The sequence below is a fragment of the Schistocerca nitens genome, chromosome 3 (assembly GCF_023898315.1).
Source record: "Schistocerca nitens isolate TAMUIC-IGC-003100 chromosome 3, iqSchNite1.1, whole genome shotgun sequence".
NCBI classification, from domain to species: domain Eukaryota; kingdom Metazoa; phylum Arthropoda; class Insecta; order Orthoptera; family Acrididae; genus Schistocerca; species Schistocerca nitens.
Window position 1 is genome coordinate 601513143 of NC_064616.1, and position 27811 is coordinate 601540953.

The 27811-nt window shown below is 37.7% G+C and overlaps 1 protein-coding gene across 1 annotated transcript in view; it reads left to right on the forward strand.

The window, feature by feature from the left end:
- LOC126248527 (nonsense-mediated mRNA decay factor SMG7-like) overlaps positions 1-27811 on the forward strand; it is a 194137-nt gene that overhangs the window by 52733 nt on the left and 113593 nt on the right. Inside the window, exons 6-10 of the mRNA XM_049949581.1 lie at positions 7833-7895; positions 11415-11481; positions 11600-11687; positions 12273-12401; positions 23658-23779. Coding sequence (XP_049805538.1) covers positions 11423-11481; positions 11600-11687; positions 12273-12401; positions 23658-23779 — 398 coding nt within the window. The 5' untranslated portion in view covers positions 7833-7895; positions 11415-11422. The remainder of the gene's footprint in view (positions 1-7832; positions 7896-11414; positions 11482-11599; positions 11688-12272; positions 12402-23657; positions 23780-27811) is intronic.

The following is a 27811-nucleotide window of genomic DNA, read 5'->3' on the forward strand; positions in this document are numbered from 1 at the left end:
GATATCTCAAAGATTATGTCTATCAGAGATGTATCCAGGTGCTTCCAGATCTGCAGGATAGTGTACGACCTTGATTACACCGGATGTGCTGTGAGCAACTGTCATGTTACGGTTGGAGCATGTGGCTGAGTCAGGATACCACATTATTCTGACTTTTTAGAGAGACATATTTTCACCTGGTGGCAGAAAGTGGAGCTATTATTTTTTTAGAGTACTCCGCAAGTACACTGATTAATAAATTACCTACAGTGTTTCAACATCATGTGAAGTATTGAGCCCACACTGCAGCATTTGGAACACTGTCAGTTTAGTTATAACCAACCACTACCTTGGGCTATGCTGCAGGATAGTCTCTCTCCACAACCTAGACACAAAAAATATTGGCAGTGTTCTGTTTTCTTCTTGTTTGCACATTCCATATTATCATTACATCACAGGTGGAAGCAGATATCCGGTTGACAGTTGAGTGGCATACTGGATGTAGTATAAATGGCCTGTTGAAGTTACCTTTTGGAAAAATAAATTGCTGGTATCCTTCCCTGGCCTCACTTCAACTGCCACTAATAACCTCTTAGGAGAGTATCTCTACCTGACTTCACAAAATAATCACAGAAATTTAGCTAAGTTGAGGGTGTGAGGACAGGCATGTTGGGTACTGCATAATAAATAATTTTCACTAGGGGTTAAGAGAAACAACAGGTTTATTCAGGTAATTAAATTACAACAGGAAACACTGAATGATCTTAAAATTTAATTGTCCTTAACAAAAGTCTCTTGCTGATTCGATAAAATTAAATATAAGAGTGGCACAGTAAGAATAGTGCCCTTGCTGACTCACCCCAAAAATAAAAGCTCTTCACATGTCCCATTCACTGGCACAGACACAATTTTTGTTGACAAAAGGTGTGGAATTTAATGTGTCTCGTGGTAGAAATGGCCAGGGCATGACTCAAAGATATCAAACACAACACAGTTATGTGATCATTCTGGCCATGAAAGGCAGGAGCTTGAAACTTTTTTATTAGTACACATGTGGGCACACACCCTTGCTGGTAGGAGGGAATGCCTTCTGGCATAAATGCCTTGTTTTACATGCCGAGCTGCTTTGCAAGAGAGGGGTTGCGTGGGAGAGCCCCAGTACCTTGCGATGAGTGTCTGGGATACAAAGTGCATTGCCACATGGTGTGTCTGTGGCTGCATGAGAGTGAGTGGAAAATCTGATGTTGCACTGTGACAGAAAGATCTGAATTGAGAATGAGGTTTGGCTGACGGAAGCTTAGCTGCGTCCAGAGCTATTGTCTTGGTCTCAGTAGTCAGTGACTGTAGTAGATGGGTGTCTGGTCACATGGCAGAAACCCACAGCATTAGCAGAGGGCCATAGTGAGTTAGCCACATATGGAATGGGGCCGGAATGTTTGTGCAGCAACTGGGAGGTTAAATCATTATATTCTGTCCTTTTCTAAACACATGAGTGTGTGTCAAATAATATATGGTAATCAGTGTGTAGAAAATAGTGACACAGGTATGTTTGCTCTCGGATCACTGAAACATATAGGGATAAGTCCTAGACTCTTGGAACACAGTGAGGTCTTAAAAGTGTCAGCTCTGGAAAGTTTCTTGTATAAAGCAGTGGCCATGCACATTGTAGTCAGGGCAGTGAAACCGGCTTGAATTAAATACTTTGTGCTTATTTCGATATCTCCTCAATGTTGTTATGGCGCACGCACACACACAGAGTAGGGAATATATTTACAAAACATTATTATTAGAAAGAAAATTTTGAAGTTTATGGATACAAAGATGACTTGTAAGGTTCTAAAACAATTGTGTGTATGTTGGTATGGCTAGGAGTATCTGGTGGCGAAGGGGGGGGGGGGGGGTCTTGAAGGTGGGACAGTTGTTGATAACCAATAAGTTGTTGCTGTATTGGCAACACCCACATTAACAATGCGTTTCATTTATGTAGCAATGCGTGAAGACATGGAAGAGGAGATTTTGCTCGTTAATCTTGACTCACAGCCTCCACCCCCTCCATGTTATAGATCTTACAGATTTTAAGTTCACTCCAAATAATTGTTACAATATTTAAAGTCATTTGCTATCAAAATTATAGTGTTGTGAGGTCAGTAACCTTAGCCTTCAAACTTGAATTGTACAGAGAGAGAGGGGCGAATGTAAAAGAGAGTGGGGCATCAGTGTCTGCTAGTCTCTCTCTCTCTCTCTCTCTCTCTCTCTCTCTCTCTCTCTCTCTCTCTCTCTCTGTGTGTGTGTGTGTGTGTGTGTGTGTGTGTGTGTGTGTGTGTGTGTGTGTGTGTGTTTTGCCTCCCCCCCCCCCCCCACCACACCTGCTTCATAATTCCTTCTTCCTCTCACTTAAGTTTATGGTCCTACTCAGGGTGCGATTTGTGCTTTTACCAGTGGGGGGGGATGTCTTAGGGGGTTAGTAGAATTATATATGTTACTAGCTTGGACCGCAGCGTTACGCAGCGTTAAACAGCTATTTATAAATAGATGTTAATGCCGAAACTCGCTATTGACGCATATGCACTATCAGAAAAGCCATCCCTTGTTATATCTTTAAAAGTACATTATAGGTAAAGCTTATTTACAAAATCATCTACATATAGGTAAACGAGGGGAATTCAAAAAGTAGAGGCACATTTGTGAAAAGCTGTACTCACTCTGATGATAGAAAACTGAAACATATTAATAGTATTAATAGTAAGACCTATTAAAAACTTTCAGTGTTCAGCTCCACAAATTTAAATTATATGTAAAGTTTTACTCCAGTTGTGGGAAATAAACATCCCAGGTTGGGACGCATAAACTAAAACCAGAAGAGGGGATGGTCTGATGCAGAGGGGGGGAAATCCCCCCTTTCCCCCCCTGCAAATCGCACTCTGGTCCTACTTCCACAATCCAGTATCCCCCAGAGCAGCCATTCTCCTTGAGCAGCCTCAACACTGTTTAATTAACATACTCCCTCTGTCCTGTACCATTGTATACAATGTAAACTTCCCCTAGCTTCATTTTGACACTGCCCTATTATTCTAGGCTCTTCCTGTACTGTTCATCCATCTGACCATATGTGCCCCCTCACATGCTGTTAAAAACAACATGTCCCTGTGCATGTGGTATTTTTATAGATACATATGATAGTGTGTTTCATGTGAATTATTTGCTGATGGTATACAGTGCCATGTTCGCTACATACTGTACCTTATGCTCAAAACTGTAATGAGAGTGGAGTGAATTTTGCAACTTGTCATGTTGGATAGGTTATTAGAGCAAAAGACGTAGTAGAGAACAACTTCACGGTTTTGGTTCACTCTGGGAGAAAAGTGATAAACACAGTACTGTTGTGTGGTATTGGCTGTAACTCCATTGATAAACACAAGTCAAATGTGTGATTACAGTTCAGTGTTGCCACGTAAAAAGTGATAGGCATTGAAAATTGTACAGCAGCCACAAGTCGCATGTAACATTTTCTTTATTTTTACATGTTTCAATCGATCAACACAAGCATTTTCAGAAATTACATAGTGACTGCCACATATTACAAATACAGAGATTTGTTTGAGGATAACTGTTTCATTATGATGTCACGGGCCTGAGCTAAGGACAAGGCTTTGTGTTGGTGTGGGCATCTACAGAAGACGGACCACAAGGGGTGGGAAAAAAACTAATGTTCCCCTCAGGCACCACTTCTCTTGTTCCTCAATGTAGCATTGTGTTTTAATGTTTCCCAGTGTGTCCATGACCAACGGCACCTTACTTAAAATGAAACCAATAATAGAGAAAGATACGTAAACTACTTACTAGATTCTGTTAAGTAATTCAGTTGTCACACGGTAAGGAATAGAGTGTATTATTAACTAACAACTCATTTGTCTACCTGAACAAGGTTTTGTTGTTTTACATGTTATCATGTTCTTAAGACAAAACATTACTTCTTTGCCTGAATTTGTCTGGAGATTTGAGTATGGGTGGAAGTGTATGGTGTCTCTATCATGTTATAGTACATTTATAAGCATGTTTAAGTTCAACTCAAAAATCTGACTTGCATTTTTCATTGTAGTTTCATTTTGTGTAAGGACTTACCTGTATCACTTCAGGCAGGGGGTTACCTTAATAGTCTCAGATGTTAATGAAATTAGACTATGTTAAAATCTGGAGTAAGTAAGAGAGACACAATTTTTGTTTTCTCAAAAAAAAAAAAAAAAAAAAAAATTCCTGCCCCCAGATATGGGCCACCAAAGATGACACTGCGAACACCATTTTGAAGATGTGAATTTCGTAACAAAATTTTAAAATGCTGTATCTCTCTAACAGTTCTAGATATTTTGTTAGAGTTCTTTTTATTTGAAAGATGATTGCTTAATGATTACAATGGTATCCTCTGTTTGGACATACCTGTCAAAGTACTTTTACTGTCACCTTTTCAATTTTTTTTATATAATTTTTTTTTCTCAAAATTCCAATCGAGAAAAGTTACATTTTTTCTGTTGATCAGTACCATGTAGTACTATATTCTGTGTAAAGGAGAGCTTCCACTTTTAAGTCGGGCAGGTTTTATTTTTAAACAATCATTTTTTTAACTTTCAAGGGTAATATGTCTTCACTAAAATTGCTTCTTACTAGTTTATTTGTTACAGTGTTCATTTCTATTGTCTTTGTTGCATTTATTTCTTTTCACATTCATTGTTGCAGATATTTTGTACACTTTGTTGTAGTTTCTTGTCAGTTTCTTTGTCGTTTTAGTTCATTCCGGGTTTCTATATGGTAGTTGTTCAGTGCTGATTTGTCTACTGAAGAGGCTTCTAAGAAATCTGAGACCATCCAGTGAGTTCTTTGTTTTCGCGAGGAATTTGCCACTTGGCACAGTTGCAGTGTGTTTTGTGTATTTGAAATGTCTTCTGACTGGGGCCACAAGAGAGTAAAGGGTGCTGACTATTTGCATATCAATAAAAGAGTGATATATAAGACAAACAAAAAAACAGACTTTGTTTAAGTTGGGCATAAGTGTTCTAATTTGAAGACTCTGTTTCAAAGTGAAGAGGTTTCTAGTGATGACTTTTTGTGTTCTAAATGTTTTGACAGAATAACAACAATGATAATATTTGAACAAGGTGAAGCCTCCTATGGTGCAGATGATGTAGATTTTGCATCAGTAGAGGAAGAATTAAATACCCCGAATTAGTCAACTACAGAGGTAGATGTTAGTCCTGTGAAGAAACCATGGTCAGTGAAGTCGAGTCATAAGCTCTATGCATCAAGAAAGCACAGAGAAATTACTGAAGCTATGGATGAATACACTACAGCAAAACTGACCACACTCTTCAAAGTAGAAATTCAGTCTTCTTACACCTCGTGCCAGGAATTTTTCACAAATATCGACTCACCTGTTGAATTTTGTGCATTGTACAGTGAAAAGGTACGAGTTTTAACTATTATTCCACAGACATTTTCAAAGAAAACAATTTTGAACTACGTTCATCAGTATCAAAGTAGATGATAGCAAATCAAGAAATGTGAGGGTTGTAAAAGTAGTCTTTGGGAGACCTGATCCGTATTATGGTCATCCTGTAGAAGCAGCTCCAGTTCAAACAGTGCAGTCATTTTATCTGGAAGATAAATGGGACTGTTCTCGTTCGAGTGCCAGCAAAAAAGACACTATAACTGTAACAGTTGAAGGTCAAAAAGGTGTGAAAGTGAAGAGGTACATGACTCGCAGTATTAAAGAAACTTCTGTAGTTTATAAGAGCAACTATACAACTTCACATATTGGAAGATCAAAATTTTATGCACTAAGACCTAGGGATGACGGTAGATGTGTGTACTGCTCGAATTATGAACTTTGTGTGGTAACTTTGAGGAACTTACTGGAGCACATGTCATATGACACCTTGGTTGGGTGTGTGATGCCTTTAGTACTCTGTGATGTAAAGCGAGAGGTTTGTTTGTTCCAAGAATGTGGTGACTGCCATGGAAATGGAGGACTGTCTTTACAGACCCTTGGCCTGGAAGGCATATCAGAGAACTCTGCATAAATTACATATCCAACATGGGAGGAAAATAAACTAATTAAGTAAACTGTTGTCTTTGACAGTTTCATTGATGAACTTGGTAAATGGTCAGTGAAAGCAGTAACACATTAGCATCTGAAGACATTGCAACAACACCACATTGCACAAGTTGACAGGTTGTGTACAGGCTGACGAACTATGTTTAGTGCTTCACTGTGATTTTGCTGAGAACTGGTCTGTAATTCTCCCACAAGAAGTACAACGGTATCATTGGAGCAATGAGCGGGTTTCAATTTTTACAGGAGTATCATACTTTCAAAACAAGACCACAAGTGTTGCTGTTATAAATGATGACACAAGACGTGACTCAGCACATGCTTTGCTAGCAATGTGCAAAATTCTTCAACTGCAAAAAGAGGCAGAGATCATCATTATTTCTGATGGTGCTCCTAGTCATTTTAAAAATCGTTACCAGCTGTCTGAATTGAGTAAGTCGCTTGTGCCAACTGCCTGGGTATACAGTGCTACTGGTCATGGGAAGGGGTCTCGTGATGGTGTAGGCGGCCTGCTGAAGCACTGTGCTACAAAACATACTCTTTACAGACCAAATACAGCTGTGATTCAGAATGCTGAGGCATTTACGAGAGTCGTGAAATTTTACACATCCACAGCCCTCATTCTTTTGCCCAAAGAGGAAATCAAAGAATTCTGTGAGCGGAAGAAAAAGAAGAATGTTCCAAACTAACTACAGCTGTGATAGGAATGCAGACAACACATTTTTCGACTCAAAGTGATGGGCGAACTCATATTGCATGCACATTAAAGAGCGAGAAAGAAGAAATTTTGTTTGTTCGGCCACCACCTCAGAAACAGCAGGATAATTTTCAAATGCACAACCTGAGACGGTGTGTGTGTGTGTGTGTGTGTGTGTGTGTGTGTGTGTGTGTGTGTGTGTGTGTGACTGGTGGATTGCAGAAATTGTAGACACCAGTTATTAGTTAAACGATACTGTAGTGAACTTTATGCTACCACGTGGACCAGCTGCTGGATATAGGTTTCCAGGTGAAGGACGGCAGCAATGCCATTAGTGCTCACTTCCTGTTTACAATGTTTTGAAGATTGTAAGTGCTCCAGTTCCTATTGGTTCAGCAGGAAGGCATCACTCTATATCGAAGGGAGATACTGAAGCAGTGCAACACATTTTTAGTTCATTGACTGGCTAATTTCAGTGCAAAACAGAGTGCACAGAAGTTGTATAAATTGAAACCTTTAAGTCTTTGGACCTTTCACATGCTTTTTGGAACCATTTAAAATGCTTGAAAAATTAGTGTCTTTCTCATCTTTCAAAACTAAAATATGTTACGTAAGGCTAGGTTTTGAATTTTATGAGCCTGTTATGTTCTAATCATAAACCACTTATCTTTCAAATGAAAAAAAACTGACAAAATATCAAGACTTGTACCAGAAATACAGCATTTTAAAACTTTTTACAAAATTCGCATCTTCAAAATGGTATGTGCAGTTTCATCTTTGGAGGGCTGTATCTCGGAGCAGAAAAGAATAAAATTTGTGTTCCTTACTTAGTCCTTCATTTTAAGCCTGCCTGAACTGATACGGTTTACGCCGTAAATTCTCCATCATTTGGAGGGGTATTGAATACAAAATTAATTTTTTTTCCCCCCGAAAAGAAACTGTGGGAGTGTCTTAGCATGTTGTATAACTGTACCATGTTGTTAGCTTGCTGTGAAATAATTAACTTTTTGGTAATTTTCTGTGGTCTATTAACAGTTTTCCTATCTGTTTCAGGAGGAGAAAGATGATAATTCATTCTCTAACATATTCAGTTAGAAAGAGAAAAATATTTAAGCTGTAAGTCTGTAAATTGTAAAGATATTCATTAGATAGTGTGCAGTTTTACTTTGACTGCATAAATATTAGTTGGGCCAATAAAGTAAATAGCAGTTGTACGAGGGTTGGAACTTTAATAGTGGCAACTATTTATTTACAGCTCATACAAAATAGATATTTGTTTCAAAGTTTACTGGCCTTCAAACTAGTCACCAGCATTGTGTATAACCCGTTGCCAGCGATGTGGAAGTCGTTGCATACTATTAGCAGTGCTAGTTGTATTGACAGTTCGAGCGGTGCAGTCTGTTGCCCGACGAATTTGTAGCAGTTGTGAAGCAAATGCTGTGAAGTGTTTCCTTCAGTTTAGAAATAGTTGAACTCACGAGGACTTAAGTCAGGGGAGTGCAGTAGGTGGTATAGCACTTAGCAGCTTCATCAGTCAAACAAATCAGTAACAGCTTGCACTGTACATGCTTGCAAAATGATGGTCAGATCCTGCAGAAACTGTCATCACTTCTGTCTCTAAGCTGGTCGTAAGTTGTATTCCAAATATGAACAGTATTTTCTGTGAATATTGTCAATGGCCTTGCCACAGTGGTAACACCAGTTCCTGTCAGATCACCGAAGTTAAGTGCTGTCGGACTGGGCTAGCACTTGTATGGGTGACCGTCCAGTCTGTTGAGCGATGTTGGCAAGTGGGGTGCTCTCAGCCCTTCTGAGGCAAGCTGAGGAGCTACTTGATTGAGAAGCAGTGGCTCTGGTCTCGTAAACTGATATACGGCCGGTAGAGCAGTGTGCGCTGACCACATGCCCCTCCATATCCGCATCCAGTGACGCCCATGGGCTGAGAATGACACAGTGGCCGGTTGGTACCGTTGGGCCTTCCAAGGCCTGTTCGGACGAAGGGGGCGGGGGGTGCTACATATTGCGCCACCAGACACGGTGAAACTTGGCATTAGGGTCATGAGCACACCTTCACTTTTGTAGGTTTTAAGAAGCTTCTACGCATGTTCAACTGGTGTAACGTAATTGTGTTATAAGCCAAATACATACAGATTTGATAAACAGTGTGCATGGTTCGTAACATGCACTGTTAGTCCTTATCACTCAACTACTAGTTTACCACTAGGTGGTAGCACACTGCAGCAGACTTACCTACGTTCGTCATAAATCCTGCTAGGTGGTAGCACTCTCCACAGATACGTGAATTCACACACTATATACTAAAATTAGATCGGACATCGGTATATGTTATAGTTATACTGAGAGAAAAACCTATTCTGTGGCATTCTGAATGAGATATGGTATATAAAGTTTTGGATTTTATCATAGAGTAAACCATTTGAGGTGTTGGGAACCATAAAGCACATCATTGTTGATTGTGAGACTGTAGCATTTATTCGTGCTTCTTAAATCTGTTGAGCTTTATCTGTACTGTAGGCCCATATTGTATGTATATTTGAACATTCACAAAAAGCTGTCTCACTGGTTTTTCTAATATTCACTTAAATAGGGGGTCAAAGACGGTGTGCTTTTAGCCCTTGTTGCTCTCAGTGTCTCATTTGTATTCTAGTTAAGTGACCTTGCTAGTAGATAGTACTCCTTGAATTTAATAATTTTCACAAATGGCAATTTGTGTTTGGACTTGGTTGTCTACTACGCAGGAATCGGCTTTCCTGTGAAGTGTGAACATGTACTCTGTTGAATCTGTATTAAGTGCTAACTGAAAAGAAAATTACCAGTAAAAGTTAGCCACAAAGAAACTAGGGCATTCCAGACCAGATTCATTGTTTGAGAAAGTGACAAAATCAAATAAGGGTGACTACAACTAAATATTTAACAGGTAAGAGCATAATAAGTGTAAGTTGTTATGTGAGTGCAACGTAAGAATGCCCAATTTTCAGCCCAAAAGTTAATTCGAACTAATACATGAAGTAGCAATCTTATGAAATTTTCCAAAAAATTAAAAAGCATGAAAACTCCCTTTTGCACAGTGCTAAAAAGAGAATAGTGAAAGCTTGATCATTATTTCGTTCTTGCCATAAACTGTACCTGATTATGTATAAAACAACAAAGTTCCACAAAAACAATTCTTCCTTTTCTCAAACAAGTTATGCATATTATTATTTCATTAGCAGCATCATCATTATTGTTATTATTATTATTATTATTATTATTGACAATGGCAGAAGTTTTATAAATATGTTGATGAGCATAAATTTTATACAGCAGGTGCTATCAATTTCGCACTCACATTTATCTGAATTTAAAAATTTGTGAACACCCAGAATGTATATCTACAAGTCACCACGGGGCAGTTCAAATCCAGGTTTAGGTTTTCTGTAGTCTCCCCTAAATTGCGTAATGCAGATGCTTAGATAGTTGCCTTGAGAAGGACGCAATTGATTTCCTTTCCCATTCTCTACCCAGGCTGAGGTTGTGCTCCACCTCCAGTGATCTCATTAACGGGCTGTTTAAGACTTATCTTTCTGTGTCACATTCAGCTTTGTTGACTGTTATTGCATGACTGCTTGATTGCGTTCATATTGGGTGGCAATGATTGCTAGATCACAGTTCAAAGTTACGTAGAATGCTGATTGAATCAAATGAATAATTAGGGAATTGATATCACCCTTTGATTGGAAGATTTGTCTAAGTCACAAGAGGGTGCAGATAGTTTCTGAGCAGTCTTTCACAATGACAATAAACTGTTGTGTATAAGAAAATCGTAGGACCTCTTACACTTGGATAAGCACTACTGACCTGCATTTCCTCTGTTACTTAATGAGAATTGCACAATGCAGGAATGCCACTAGAAAATCAAATGACTTGAAATCGTGATTCATCTACAGTTCATGAGTCCAGGCAAATGTGCTGCATCTTATGCAGTGACCTACAGTCTCTCTCTCTCTCTCTCTCTCTCTCTCTCTCTCTCTCTCTCTCTCTCTCTCTGATTTGTCTTCTTATTCAATATACTATGTAAGTAGTTTCTTGTAATATTAAATTGGATTTTTTAAACTGTGGTTATTGAATAGAACAGTGCATAACAAATGAAATATTTTACTTTGTCTGTAAATGATAATTTTGTTGTCAAAATTCTTGATGATGACATTTTGCTAGAATGTCTAATTTTGACAGTAATAGCAGTATTGAAGGCAGTAGTTGCTATGGGTATACCATGGGATAGTGGAAGTAATTTTATTATTCTTTTGGAACAGTGTCAATTCAAGGCCCATTTTCTTGGAAGTCTTCCAATCTTCAAATTCCCTATTAGATGGAAGTGTGTGTCATCATTATATTATTTTTATTCCTTACATAAATATTTATCGGGCTTCTTGCCAGACACTTTCTAGTTTTTGTGATCTTGTTATGCTATTTTTTGTGATCTTGTTATGCTATGTGGCACTATTCAGTTTATGGGTTCTGTGTCTAATGACTTAATTATTAATTGATGGCTGAACCCTAATTGTTCTCACATCTCTCCAGACGTAAATAATCTGTTAGTAATAATTTTATATAGTATTGCTGTGGCAATTACAGGTGCCCCGATGTCCGTGTGTGAATCTTTACTCAGCATGGTACTGCAGTCTGTTGAAAATGTTCTAAAGTGAGTATCTGCTTGTCTCTCATATCAGTTATATCAAGAAGCCATTATGTTTCAATTTCATAATTTTCTGTTTGTGAAATGATTGTTTATTCTACATTGCTTCTTTTTATGTCGACAGAAAAGCTGAAACGTTAAAGGACCAGCTAATGAACATAGAAAATATTGCGTGTGATAAAGATGGTATGGTTTGTCAGCAAAAGCTCCAGGTATGTTTGTTTATTACCTGTGATTATTCTCCATTTGCGTAACTGATAGTTTTAATTGAAAATGCCATTTTGAATAAAATTGTATCCAAATTATGAAATGTATTGCTTTTTATTGTAATATTTTAACAATAAAAATTGCTACAATGTAATCCATATTTTTAAATTGCCAAAAGAGTTTAAAATGTTGATTTATTACCGTCGTCATGAAGTTTCAGCTTTATGTTCAAATTTCTTCATGTTTACATAAAGCGAGATGGCACAGTGGTTAGCACACTGGACTCGCACATTCTGGAGAACGACGGTTCAATCCCGCATCCGGCCATCCTGATATAGGTTTTCCGTGATTTCCCTAAATCGCTTCGGGCAAATGCCGGGATGGTTCCTCTGAAAGGGCACGGCCGATTTCCTTCCCCATCCTTCCCCAATCCAATGAGACTGATGACCTCGCTGTTTGGTCTCTTCCCCCAAACAACCCAACCAACAAACCTCTTCATGTTGAATTACAGAAAGTGTCACACTTCTTTCAAAAATGAAGTAGACATACATTAGTGTATTTTTAAAGTTTGGGTTATTCTTCATTTTCAGAGAATATATCATGATGCCCTTATCCGCGATTTGGAGTATTCATTAGATCATAAGGCTGAAGTTGACCTATGGAATCATGGTTTTCGAAACAGTATTGTTACTCTGCAGAGCCTTGCAAGAGATAAAAAGGTGAGGATAATGTTTATTATAAAAAAGACAAGACAAACAATACCAACGTCTTTAGAATCTCTCTCTCTCTCTCTCTCTCTCTCTCTCTCTCTCTCTCTCTCAGCAAAGAAAAATGTTTACCCTCTGCACCTGCATGCCTGTTAAACTGTAAAATTTGCATCAGGTGACAGCTCTTGTTTGTGTTTGGCAAAGAGCGAACCAACATATGCATTTTGTTGCACATAATTGACAATGTGTCAATTTTGTGATGATGTATATAAATGTGGAAAGGTAATGTGGAGTGACTGTCACTATCATTATATGTTAAAATAAGTAGGTGGTACATATTTGTTAGGTTTGACATCATTGGCTTTAAAGGAAAAATACTGCAGATGAAAGCCTAATGCATGTTGGTTGGGCCTAATTGGAGAACAACTCAGGAAATGAACCCATAACGCTTGGGGTTAGATTTGGCAAAACCTTGTAGAGCATGACCTGCAGGCTAGTCAGTGCCACCATTCCTCTGTTGTCACAAGCTCTGGAGCTTATGTTGCTTGCAGATGTGGAATGTGGTATGCTTTCAATAACTGCAGTCTTTGGTAAACCTTTGTATCAAAGGGGCAGTTGACTTCTGAGACATCTACAGTACACCAGCTATGATAACTTTGCTTGGGTGTGTAGGATTTTACTTGAGTCCAGATGAATTCTGCTATCTGCTGATAACACCCCAAATGGAATGGATGTACTGTCTGATGATCACAATCTGAGTGTAAGACCCCAGTTGAAAATAATAATTTGCACCCTAATATGTCACAATAAAAGGTTTCTTGGTACTCTGAAAAGGCTACATAATTTTATTCTGACAGTACATTAATGATGTACGTGAAACAGGAAGACAGTTTGCATTGCCGCATGTTTCCTCAAATTGTCCTGGAAATAATATAATTGAACACGACCAACCAGCTTTCAATGAGTTAATGCAGACCCGAGGCTGCAGAGAAAACTGTAAAACATGGATAATTCAAAATAAATGTGTTTTTACCAGGAACAGCTACCTGCTGTATTTGCGAAACATTCTATATGTGATATTTGAAAGCCACTGCATTACTTACCCACTTAACATTGCTATAGGTAAACAAATTTTGTGCTTCGTCCTCTGATAACCGATCAGTGCGTTTCAGTGCCTTGGTGTGTGTGACAGTGTTCCCTTTATCGTGTCATCTCTGCTCATGTCCTCCACTGAATACACTGTGTTATTGTTATCCATATCTTCACAATCGGAAATTTGTCTAAAAAAAGTCAGTCAAACGAGTATCAGTATCGCATTCCATATTATTACGGACCTTAAAAGCTGCTTCCAGCAGTGGGTGTCATCTTTTTTTTCCATTTCAAAGCTACTGTTATCATCTTTATTTTCTCCCAGGCCATGCTAGTACTGTATATTTCCTTGAGCATGTTCTGGGATTTCCAGAAACTGAGGATCTTTCATCAGATTCAACCAGCAGTCTTGTTTCACAGCTGTGCTCGCACCTTATTCACTGGTTGTAAGAGTGACATAAGACAAGTGGAAGATACCTCGCAAAAACTATCAAACTGAGCACATGTAGTTCGCAAACCAGATAATCTTCACCCTGATAATTGGGAGCTTGCTGCACTTGCAAGTTGCCCACCAAGACACACATGCTGCCCTATCAATATTCTCTACAGGCAGATTTGAAAAATTCGTGCCCCAAGCTATGCAGTTAGCACAGACGTCCCTGAAACACCAGTCATTGGGGAAAAAATTAAAAGTGAAAAATGAAAGAAAGAAAAATGGGGACAAAGGCATCTCAGATGTGTCACATTTGTTCTGTCATATGTGTCAAATGATACCCCTTGGACAATCAGTGAGATTCGGTAGCCCTTGAAACCACCAACTCTTTCTGGACTGCCAAACTCTACAGCAAGGCAACAATGAGAAATAACTTCATGGGTCCTGCCGTATCAGTGGCACATAAATTGGAATGAAATGCATATGGGAAAGGTTTTCAGGCAATTTTTAAACATTCACTTCCAACAAAATGTAACTATAACTTGGAAGTTAAATGTGGATCACATCACTTACATTTAGAACTTTCAGATCAGACACAACCTTCAATTTCAGTATATGTGCCAAGAATACAGATGTTATGTACCAAGGATGGTTCCACCACTGCTGAACTGGTTTGGACAATGAAATGAATGATATCCAATTACTCTATGGATACATGAATGATATTTGTAATGTTTTGAAGATGATGTTTCCTTATAGTGTTCCTGAATGTTTTTCACTTTTGTCTAAGGAAATGAGGTGCCGAACAACTGATGGACTGGCACCATATTTCCAAGAGCAAATTCTAGAAGAACCACATTCTTCATATTACACATTGAGTTTCGGTAAAACTACCTATGTTAAAGATAAAAAAAGAAGGGCAGATATTACAAACAATCATAACATTCTGATCAGAGAGTAAGTGTTGCTTAACAAAGTGTCACTTAAGAACTTTCTTTACTAGTAAAGCAGATTGTGAAACAGTGCATCAGAAATTTTGTGAAGCACTTTCTGAAGCCTACTTGTTCCTAAATAAATGCCATATGCGGGGATCCAATGGACGTAATGTCAGTAAAAAGGGGTTTTCATCTTTTAGATAGTGATGTCCAATAGACCTGGGTCAGACAGTTTATAAACATCGGAACTTGCAATATTTGTTCAATGTGTAATGCTTTGGAGCATTTAGATGCAGAAGCACCCAAATTTCTGGTCAGTATTTACCATTATTTTGATAGTTGACCTGTTTGCTGGAAAGAATTTGAAGGAATTCAGTCTAACTATAACATTCCACGTAACAAGTTTTTGAGGCATACAGCCACAAGGTGACGTACTTCAGGACCTTCAGCCAACAGGATTTTGGAACAGTGGGGCGGTATTCAATATTACTTTTTTAAGCTTTTACCTCCAAAAGAGAGTTCTGATACTATTGAGTCGAAATCATATAATGCCATTGCTTTGAAAAAAAAAATGAAAAAAAACCTTTAATGAAACTGGAACTTAGTTCATAACTTCATCTGCAGAACTATTCAGTAAGTTCACACAACATTTTCAAAGCCAAACACCTTTGATTCACGAGTTGCATACAGAAATAGAAAACATACTTCAAACCTGTTTGGCTTGTGTTTTGAAGGCTTCTACTTTGAGAAAAATTGAGAGTATTTTTAAACTTCTTTGTTATGAATGCTTTACACTGGATAATATGTTTCATCTTGTACAGCTAGTTGTTAAAGGGGAAGTAACTGAAGAGTGTAGGGAAGTGGAATAATGTGACAAGTTGTGATTTCTAAAGAATGCCTAGGATGGCCCAGCTTTAGATATTGAAGATATTGTGACAGTTACTGGTAGTGGCACATATCTAAAAGAGACTCGTCATGCAAAAAAGACATATCATCCATAAAGTTAAAGAATCCAAATGTTTCAAAACTTATTAAGGATCCTCTTATACCATCCCATTGAAATGCAGACATAGAAAGAAGATATTCCATTTCAAAGCACACATTAGGAGTGAATTAGACAGCAATTTTTGTACATTGTTTAGACTATAAGGGTTGCTTTGTGACAATATCCCATTTATTTCCTGTGCACATTGACTCACAGCTCACTAGATATTGACAGCAAGCACATGCAAATTATACTGCTTGTAAAGAAGAATGTGAAAGGAAAAGAATTTCAGCCAGGGGAAAAGCAAAAAGAGGAAAAAGACCAGAGGCATCTTGAAGAGGAGATTAAAAAGATGAAAAACATGTGAAAATCAATCGATTATGAGACAGCTGCTCTAAAAGGTGGGAAAATAGGACACCAACTAGAGGAGGCATGAGAAAACTTTTCTCTCGGGTTATGGTTAAACTGAATAAAGCACTGGGAAAAAAATTTAAAGGCAACTAAACTGACCCAAGGTATGCTTGAGAGGACACAAAACATGAAAGCAGGAGAGGGAGTGAAAGAAAGGGAGCTTGAAACAGTCCAGAAAAATCTTAGGAAAAGAAAGTCTAGTATGATTACTTCATTTTTTGCTAAGATTCCTAAGAAACAGTAATCCAAAAATATTTTGTTGATCTTTTTCCAGTATTAAAGTGTAGGATATCATTAGCTGTAGAACTTGGATGTAAATTTTGTGTGTGAATTAAGATTACCAATATCGAATTACCAGTACCGAATTACCAATGTATCTGCATATATTAATAAAGTTGTATTGCAAGAAAAGAATGACCACACACTATCGAGAATCACAGTAGAGAAATTGATTATGATCTTAACTGGCCTGTTTGGCAGGAGAATATGAAAAATGAAAACAATTCATTTGTGCCATATCTGTTTATTTAAATAATTTCACGTTTTTCAAGTATTTTGCCACTTTTCTCACCTTTTACACGTGGTATCATGGCTCCTCACCTTGTACAAGAGAGGTTTCACAAATCTGTAAGCTTCCTAATACTTTGGCCTCTACCATAGGGAGGAGAATGATTTTTGTTTTGTTTAAGTTGAGAGCTGTATAGCTATGAAATGATGTATTCCATTTACATAGTTTCCCCTACATTGTGTTGCATACAAAATAAATGTAATTTACTCTCCTTTATGTAAATTCTGACACAGCAGCTTAGTAACAGATTTGTTTGTGAAAATTCTTTTTGTAGTCTGATCCTACAGGGAGGGAATAAATTTTCTTGTGCTTTCATAAAGTATTGTATTAATGCAGTAAAGTAAAAGATCTGTGTAGCTTCATACTTATCGTACAGTTCCTCAGCAAATGTTTCAGTGGACCTTATCCTGAATCTCCCCTCTGTTACCAATAATAATCATCACTTGTTCTCATGCACACTTTTATGAATTCTATCACTCATTGTGCGCATTCATTTTAAGCGAGAAAGAAGTTAGAATAACATGAAAAGTAAAAAAAAGTGTACTCGTCTGTTTCTTGTAGTTCTTCGTTGAAATTATGGCTCGTTCAGTAATAGTAGTCATGCCAGGGTCTTGACAATTAAGGTCTCTGCTACAGAGTATATTTTTATTGATCCTTTTTATTTTCTTCATGTCAAATTTCACAACTCTGGTTTCCATGCTTTAACATAGCAATTTCATGACATGTACTTCACAGTATTCCTCCATAACTAACCTAACCACTACTACTTCTAATACTCCACGTCTGGCTAATACACAATTACTGCCACTGGATACTCCATAATAGACTGTATTGTACAGATACACAAAAATCAACAAAGATACCATAGCTCACAGCTCACATATATTTGAATACATCAATGTTTACATCCAAAAATATTTGTACAGCATTGATACAATCAAGTTCATATTCTTGAGGGGAAAAAACCTTGTTTCACCAGGGGAATCCTCATCATATCTAGAAATAAACTTTCCTGTAGACAAAAGGGATGGGACTATACGAGCTGAGCGGAATAAAGCTAAATGGGAGAAACAGCTGCTGTTTATGTGGTTGATTGGTTATGTGAATGATTAGTGTTGTTATAATTACTAGCGAAATCCATAGATTCAGGCTACCAGAGTGGAAACAAACGGCTGACAGGAACAACAGGTGAGAAAGATTACATATTAACGTCTCGGTGTATCCAAGAAAGTGACATTTTGACAGAATTTTTGGCCAGATCGCCACACTAGAAAGGGCCAGTTGTACTCTTGTCGGCTAGCAGCTGTGTAAGTTCTGTTCTGGGAGTAGCATGGAAAACGCATTGTACTAATACGTAATAATGCCTAACCGGAGAATAATTGGTGGATAACAAAACTGGTGGTTCTCTCAGGTTTAGTAAAGTTAACCAGAGAATGAGTTTTGACAATGGTAGGAATAGTTACAGAATTAGTGATGACAAGATTGTTTGTTAGAACAAGGAAGGAGAAGAAACGGCGACATCACACAAATTACGGGAGACAATGACGATTCCAAATTTATACAAAAATTTCATACTACTACTTTTTGATCTCATGCTTAAGAAACTGGAGCGTATGAATGAAATGTGAGACTATTTTTTAATGTAAAGCTTTTTGCTTGTAGTTGGCCAAATAGGCATTTAGCATTGGCACTTAGTGAATTATATTCTGTCGTATTATAAAAATGACCATTATTCCCAAAACAGTCTCACTTATTTGGTGTGGGTTAAAATTGCTGCAATATTAGAAAGGCCTGTTTTGTTTTATCTAGCAGACAGTGACAAAATAGATGCAATCAGATCGAGAAACCACACCAGTCTTGGGTACTATTTGTATTAACAGCGTTTTTCAGTATTGCACGACGACATTTCGACTTCCTCATGTAGCAAAATTTTTGACGAACTTTGATGAGGTAATAGATTTTTGCCAAGAAAGGAAAGTACCGTATGTAAAGCTGTAGCAAGATAAGAGAGGAAAAAACCCTAGGTCCCATGGATTGAAGAAATGTGTACTGTCTTGCTTGTCTCTTGCCTTTACTGGTTTTATGTAGCCTATATTTAGTTTTATGTCACACAGAACAGCAAGTTATTAGCTAATAGGCAAAACAGATTGCAAATTTTCCGAAGGGTCCTTGTTCTCCTCATTGCAATCAATCACACCCAGTGTTGTTGTGGTTTTATATATAGGAGGGGCTCCTGGGAGCAGGAGAAGTACAGCACTACAGGACATTGCAGTTTCCACTGTCCTGAATATAATTTGATGGCATCCATTACAAAATATTATGCATTTGAATTCCACAGTGACGTGCGGGAGACGAATGCTGTGTGAAGAGGCGTGGCACTGCACTTTGGCACACTTAAGACCAAGTAACAAGATTTACATTTCCTCGAAGATATCTGTTTCATGTATCGGACTCTTCAGAAAGATGTGCACTACAAAATGAACACATTTTTGAAAAGTAGTCTCAAACGCTCGTGGGAGGCGGGTGGGGGCGCCACTGTCTAGTATTGCCCCAGTTCGAAATATCGTAGATCCGGAGCTGATGTGCAGAGCAGTCTGTTAGAGTGGGAGGGGGGGGGGGGGTAGTCTCCATGTGACCCGTGCCTACATGTAGTGATTCTGCTATTTCCTCTTTGTTTACTACTCTCACGTCAAATGAAAACAAAACTGATTTCTGTGGCTGGGAGCTATCAAGTGAATTAAAACACCTTCACATAATTATGGAAGGCGAAAATATGTTATTAGTTTTATATTTTATATTTCCACCTTTCTGACTGTCAAGCATTAACTGCCTTGCAGAACAATGAAGTTTTTTTTGTTGGTTTGCTAAAGAAATTTGGCTTTTATTGAGATTTTCCGCTTAGGCAGTCAGTTTATTTGAAATGAAGTATTTAACTGTACACTATTGGCTGCATTTCAAGTGCACATTTTCATCTTCTAGCATGTATGGCATTATGCCATAATAAAGAACCCAACATGAGATAATACAGTCCTGGTACACCAAGAAAATTTGCATCCCTAAAACCACACTGAAAAGCTTAATATCAGGTTGAGGCCTACGTAATTGGGAATGTGGACATAAGAATGTACACTTTAAGGCAAATTACACATTTTAGTATGGTTCAAGAAATTCTGTTGCTCTTGTAGTATCCTCTGATGTCTTGTTTCTTTTATGACATAATGTAAGATCTTTTAATGTTACACACATACGAACATACGAGCTTCCTATGTCATCGTAGCTGCACAAGCTCTGTGACGCCTCATCGAATTGTGTTTTGAGAAGTGTTATTTTCAAAGTAAATTTCCTTTTAAGCAAGATTAACTATGTGCAAGAATGTACAATGAATTTCTTAAATTGTAGAGTGTTCGACTCTCATTTAAAAATCAACTCTTCAGAAATTTTGCGCCCAGAAGGCCAGAGATTTATGTCGGTGTTAAAAATTTTACTGGCACAATTTGTGTGATGTATCTGAAAGTGTAACACGTGCAAAAAAGATAAACCTTCTGTGTGAAAGCTTAGCTTCTCTTGTAGCTTATTAATCTTAGAGACAAATATTATTTGTGAAAGCTTTGCTTTCCTTGTAGCAACACTATGTGTATTAATTTAAACCATTAACTTTTCCTATTTGTATGTTCGCACTACTCAACAATGATGTTGCTGACTAAATCACCCGTCCTATAATCTGAATATCCGCTGTCATGGGCTGGCGAGATCACGTGACAAGAGCTGTGACTGGCTTATAAAAAATGCATCACATTCTCGATTTCAATACTTCAGAAAGTAACAGGCGGTGTTTGGTGGAATTCGCATTTATACTTTCATAACACGAAAATATGCAGCGTACGTGTTGCTGCACATCAAGGATCTTTCCAGAACGTGTTTTTCCTTGCCAGGATTTCATTTTCTAAAGTGCCGTAAAATTCTATGCCGTTGTATAAAACCATAGCTATTCAAAGGCTTGATAAGTATTACAGTTCCGAGGGAAAGTATACTGTCACTTAACACGGAGAAAGTGTATTTTCGCCTGGGAGAAAGTGTATTTTTAACCAGGATATCTGGGAAAAATCTGGGATTTTTTTTTCTTTGTCTGCGTATACACCTTGGACATACAAATTTAAAAGGTTGTCACGCTACATGAGTGAAGACAAAGGAATTTTTAGTTCTTTGAAATTGACCGTTAAAGTGCTGATTTATATTGGAATGTTTGTTTTTGCAAAAACTTCAGAACTTTTTTCTTATGAAATGGCCTTTGTTTTCTTTTTTTGGCTGCATTTAAGCTTTCAAAAATTATTCTGTTGAAAATCAACAGTTTTCAGCAATGCTTTTTATCCTCATTCACTTTTGTCCTTCCAACTGACTTAGCACAATAGCATTTAGAGTGACACTATTGCATAGTGCCACGTGAATGCATCAAGTTACTGACAGTTCCTTCAATTGCAAAGAATTGTTAATAGTTACCTCTGGAAAATGTGTGAGATGTTACATTTACACTGATATTAAAAAATGTCCCTGAAACAGTTGATAAATACATTATGGCTGTCACCAGTTTGTACATTAAGTACATGTTCAAATTTGTCCTGTTGGAATGCTATTTCCAAGCCATCAAATAAGTAAACTTTTCTTTCCTTGTTGATCACATGTAGTACCTAATAAATCATCCTCAGTTTCTTGCAGCGGGTTGCCTGTTTCATACATGCACTTGGCTAGTACTGATTGACCATAATTCTGTAACCTAAAAGTAAGGAAGTTAATTAATTAATTTACTTTTTTAAACAAGACAGCATTACCAAAATAGTGAAGAACTTTACTGGAGAGTTCCAAAAAGAACCAAATGAGGCTCTCCAATGTACATGTTTTGTGTCAACAGATGTAGAAAACTTGACTTACAAGGAGAACATGGCAAGTACTATAACCTGATTTTCCAGAAATGTGGCTCGTGTAAGAGGGTCAAAATAAGCAAACATATGTCTTGGCTTATCTGTAGATACTCGTCTATTTTTGAGAAAACAATGGTCAAAGTGCTTGAAGTACTTTATGTGCCTTTTAGCGAGTAAATTGTTCAACTGGAGAGGTAGCACAGTGGCTACTGTTGCAGTTTCACACTTTTGCACCCTGTGTTCAAAACCCAGTCATTATTTTTGTTTTTCATGTGCCTGCCCTATCCGTAGAAGATTATGACACAGTGTTTTTCATTGTGTATTGAAGTAAAGTTGTCCTTAGTCATCGACTAATTCTATGCCTTGTGAATGAATTTAAAAAATGAATAAGAAAATTATTTCAAATAGTTTTTTATGAAATTCCGATAGTGTATCTTGATTCACAATCAACTAAAAGTGCCCGTTTTCAGTAAAGTGATCTGTTATGAGCGATTTTCTATGAAAGTATTTCCAGCACGTGAAATCTTCAGCAATGTTAACGACATTTCTTTCCCAAGTGACATTCATATTGTAGAAAATCTCCCTTTGTGCGATGCTTGTGGTTTTTCAGAATTTCTCTGTTTTGAAGATTTCTATGATCAGTATTATGCAAAGGAATGCACCTTATCTTCCTGAAGAATAAACATAAGAATAAAGTTGATTTAAGAACTAGTTGATTCAAGAATGAAATATAATATGAGAATTTTAAAAGATTGTAACCCCTGAAAATACCATACATACACACATTATATAATAAATGTATGACATGTATTGTGAAACCCAGTTGTAACTTTACAATGAATATAACACCCTTGTTCCCCATAACTTGATAAGAAACACTTCTGTACTGTAGTGATCTTCTACAGACATTGGTAGATATATGAAAGAAAGAAAGAAAGAAAGAAAATAAAATAAAACAAAACAATAATTGGATTTCGAACATGGGGCGCAAAAGGGAGAGGCCACAACAGTAGCAACTGTGTCACTATTCTGGCTAAGATATTTGCGCACTAAATGTCACCTAAATTAAATTGAAAACTTCGATTGCTGTTTTCTCAGAAGCAGTCTAGTATCTGTGGATAAGCTGGGACATGTGTTCGCTTATTTTGACTCCTCTTCCATGGAGTGACGTTTCAGGGAAATCGTGTTATGGCACATGTCATGCTGACATTGTTAGTTGAAGGCCTGGAAACACCAACCCGTCAGGACATTATTAAAATGTGCTTAATGTACAAATGGGAGACAGCCTAAACGGATTCCTCAACTGTTTAATCGATTTTTTTTTTTTTTCAGTGAAAACATGATAGTCATACATTTTCCAGAGATAACTATTAAATAAGTTTTGAAATTGTAGGGATGTCAGTTATTTGGTGCATTCTCCTGGCAGTGTGCACTAGTGTCACTGTACAAACTGTTGGGCTAAGTCAACAGGAAGGACAAGCAAATGTAACTGAAAGCATTACTGAAGACTGGTGGGCACTGTGGGAATCAAATGGTAATCTGTTGTACCTGAAAGGACCCAAGTGGCTGAAAGTAAATGTAAGATGAGAACTTTTTGTCCTAATCATTTTACTTCGTAGCTACTGTGTGAGATGAAAAACTTTTTGCAAAATGGTTGTATTTAATGATTGCTATTTCGCATGTTAGGATGACACTGTTTAATAGCTTAAAAATTGACAACCAGATTATGAGTCTATGACTCTTGAAACACATTGCTCTCTGTGTTCATTATCTTTATGTGGTCGTGTACTAAATAAATATTATGATTGACTTACCGATTCCTACTTCTCATTTGTGAGGTGGATGATATTAAAGTGATATAAAATTGCTTGCTCATCGAAGGACAAGCTAATAGTATTTTCATTCAAGTGGAGCATTTCTATAATTTACAGAATCCCAGACGTGATGAATCTGAAAATAAGCTCACACGATTTCTAGAGTCGGCCACTGCATTTTACTCTGCACTTCTTCATGATGTCTGTTCTGCTTTCGATCTAGAGCTACCGTTTAGAAGGTAAAGTAAAATAATTGTCTTTCACATGCAGAAATAACTGTGTTGTTGAGCATACACTAATTGTTAAATTAATAAATTTGTTGTAAATTTTGAGACTCTAACCTGCTGAATGTTACTGTAGTTCGTATAATACTTGGTAATATTGTAGACTAATTTAATTCACACAGATTTTTGTAACTGAGTAAAAATAAGATAAAATTTAGTTCATTTAATATTATTTGTATTTTGACTGAGAAAGTGCATTTTAATTGTAAAACGGGGGTGTCCTATGTCGTCATGAGAAGTAACAGCTGTGATCCGTGGAACATGGGAATAATTAACCTGAGCATTCACAGATTAGAACTTTACTACACCTGATGATAGAGATATGAGCATATAAGGCACACAAATGTTACACAATTTAACTAATTGATTTATACTAACACGCACACACACATGAACTTTCATTTTTCTAGACAATTCACTTCAAGGATTGCTCATCTTACTGAACACTATGGGGTATGGAGATCTATGGGATCTTTGTCTTTTGCTTTTGGGCTCTGTACAAGAGTATGCTGTTTTCTGCCCCCATCTTTCTGTGACTCACATGGACCAAACAACAGGTTCACTATCTTTTGCACAGGTTACCACTAACAAAGGAACATACTGTTGTTCTTAGTGTGTTGTCGTGATTTTTGGTGTAGTGGATTACAGGAAAGAACCACAAGAACCATTTATCAGAATTCAATGGGAATAATAGTTCTAAATTATTTTGAAGTGCATGAGTCTGCTGTGTGGTTGGGGAGCATATGTGTACTAAAAAAAGTGATAATGTAACTCAAAAGGTAATACCGAATGAGCTGGTGCAGTGGCAAGACACTAGACAAACAGTCAGGAGGAAACCAGATCTAATCCTCCATCTAGCCATCCAGATTTCAGTTTGGCATGGATTCCTTAAATCACATGAGCAAATATCAAGATAGTCCCCCATGTCACATTTGCCAGTTTGTTGGAATGTAACCTGCCTGCCAGTCAGGCACTGTAGGTACTATACTGTAGGTCTGGGAAAGAAGTACTGGACATTCTCAGGCCATCTGTTTGATTGTTGCAATCAGAATTATCATCTAATAACAGGCCTGATTCTCTCCAATAACAGTTGGGTATTAATTGTCAATACAATACAGATATGGCCATTTGGGAAGAGGGTTGTTTGTATCAGGAACAATGGATAAATTTTAGAGCGCTCTTTAGGCTTGATGAGGGCTAATGTTATTAGCACAGAAGCAGACGCATGTGAGTTATTCACAGAAATGGCAGCAAAGAGTACAAACAGTATAGAGATTGAGGTTAACTGGCATAACAGAGAACATTTTCTAAACTAACATTGATCAGAAACATGGTAGAACACAGGTGGACTGAAATGCTAGCCCTGATTATTTATTGCAGTCTCAGCTGTGGTGTTGTATAGGAGACTTTTATCAGTTTTCCTTGACATGTGGTATTTGGGCTAGAGCAATTTAAATATATGAAATTCACACAATAGACAATTATTGAAAGGGGGAAGAATTATTTTAAGTGGGAGTGAGCTTGGGCTGCCCTGGTAGACATGAGACACTTTCAGAAATATTATTTAGCTATTTGCTGGAGAATTCTTGCAGTACCAGTGTCAAAGGACAACATAACCAGCAGTCCTAAAATACACAATACTGTTTACAAATGAAAATAATAACTACCAAATGTAACTTGGTGAGACTAAGTTGTCTCTTACCACTTCACTGTCTGCACAAATTTGAGAAGATTTATACTAGACAACATAGCTGCTGAGGGCTTTGTTGTGCAATGCCTGATCATACCCAACAGAATGATTGTGTGTTCTTTTGTCTCATCCTTATTATTAGACGGCATGAAACTAACTAGTTCTTTCAATGCCTTCTGCAGCAACTGTAAACAGGAGACAGGTGGAGCCATTGTGTTTTATAGCCAGCTTTTCCTAAGTGTAACAGGAAAAATTCTGTCTCTCTGAAGTAATGAGTCACGTAAGTGGTGGTTAGTTTGCTGCCTGCTGTTGTACCACCAGTGGTGTCCCTGCACTTGGTTGGACGGAAACACACAAAAGCTCTTATGTAATGGTCATTTACCACCATAATAAGGTTTATGATTTCCAAGAATAGGATGTTACCACAGAGCAAAACATGTGAAAATGTGACAAAAATCTTTAGAAATTAAATGTGATGGCCCTCAGTCCATGCTTAAAGGGGGAGGAGAGAAAAAATTATCTTGAAGGGTTAACAGAAATTATTGTTACTGTTCAATTGATCTATTATATTTTTTCTCTGCAAAAATATATACCTTTAAACATAGTCTTTCCTGTTCCTTCCCTATTACACCCACCCTTCTCTTTCCTTAAATAGAAACTGCATGTACAGGGTGTGTTAGAAAAATGTACACACACTTTGAACTGTCATAGAGAATTTATTTCTTAATGTACAAGGTTAAATTTCTTGCAAAAAGTAAGACTACATTCAAATTTGAAAAATAAGTGTAATTTTTGGCCAAAGTGAATGATCCAAATGATGATTAAAGCAAGTGTTCAAAATGGTGCCCTTCAACATCAATACATTTCTGTATAAAAGTCACGATGATTCCGTACTTCACCTCAAAGTGTCCAATAGGATTTATGCATACACCACTTGAAGTTCATCCCAAAGTGTGTCCAGGTTGTGTGGTTTATGATGGTACACCACACCTTTTAGAGTATCCCATAGTCAAAAATTGATCATATTAAGGCCTGGAGGGCAGGCAGGAAGCCACATTGATCCCTTGGTTTCTGTCCTTTGCCCTGGTACATTTTGATGTAGCTATGCTCTCACATCCCTACAATACTGTGGAGGGGCGCCATCTTGTTAATAAAATCTGTCATTACCTTACATTGCACGAATGGCAGGGAAAATGTCATCAAGCATTGATACATACTTTTCTTCAGTTGTCCCTTCAAACTGGAATGGCCCAATGAGCCCGTTAGGAGACAAACTGCACCACATATGTACACCAGATAAATTTGCAGCCTTTTTAACAGTATTGTGGGGGTCATCTTAAGCCCAGTATCCACCTTTATGGCTGTTGACAGTCCTTTTAAGTTTAAATTGTGCTTCGTTCAACAAAACAATGCTGCCCCAAATCCCTGTTCACATGTAACCATCTCCTGAACACATTCACAAAATTGTACCTGGCAATCTGCATTGTCGTCGCTTACCCTTGGAATGTACATGTGAATCTTGCAAGGGTTGAACATAGATGTAGATGCTAGATAAGCCTGCAGGTTGTACTGTTGTGTTTGACGACAAACGGCATCTGTGCAATGTCCTCAATACATACAGTTGTGGTCAGAACAGTGTTCTGTGTAGTTGTGAGTGCAATATATTGGAGCTAAGTGAATTTGAATATGGGCAAATAGTCATTGAATAAGATTGTGGTGAGAAATAAGAGGATGACAGCTGTAAAAGTCACTGCAGAATTGAATGTCACACCCACAAACCCTGTTAGCACCTAAACAGCACAAAGAGAGCTCCATAAGCAGGGAATTGCAGGGCCAGCTTGGAATTCTGAAACCACTCATCAGTGAAGTCAAATACCCGTAACAGGAAAACATGGTGTCAAAGCCACAGAACCTGGACCTGGACTATGGAGCAATGGAAGACTGTCGTTTGGTGGGACGAGTCTTATTTCACACCGTTTCCAACTACTGGCCGATGACCATTTTTGCTGATTAGGCCCATCCCATGGTACAGTGTTTGTTCCCCAATGGTGATGCTGTGTTCAAAGACGGCAGGCCCCATCTTCACACAGCTCACATCGTCCAAGGCTAGCTTTGTGAGCACGAGGATGAATTGTCGCATTCCCCCTGGCCAACACAGTCACCAGATCTCAGTATTATTGAGCATTTGTGGTCTACTTTGTAGAAAATGGTGTGAGATTGCTATCCACCTCCATCATCATTGCTTCAGAATTATCACTATTTTGAAGCAAGGATGGTATAAGATTCCCTTGAAAACC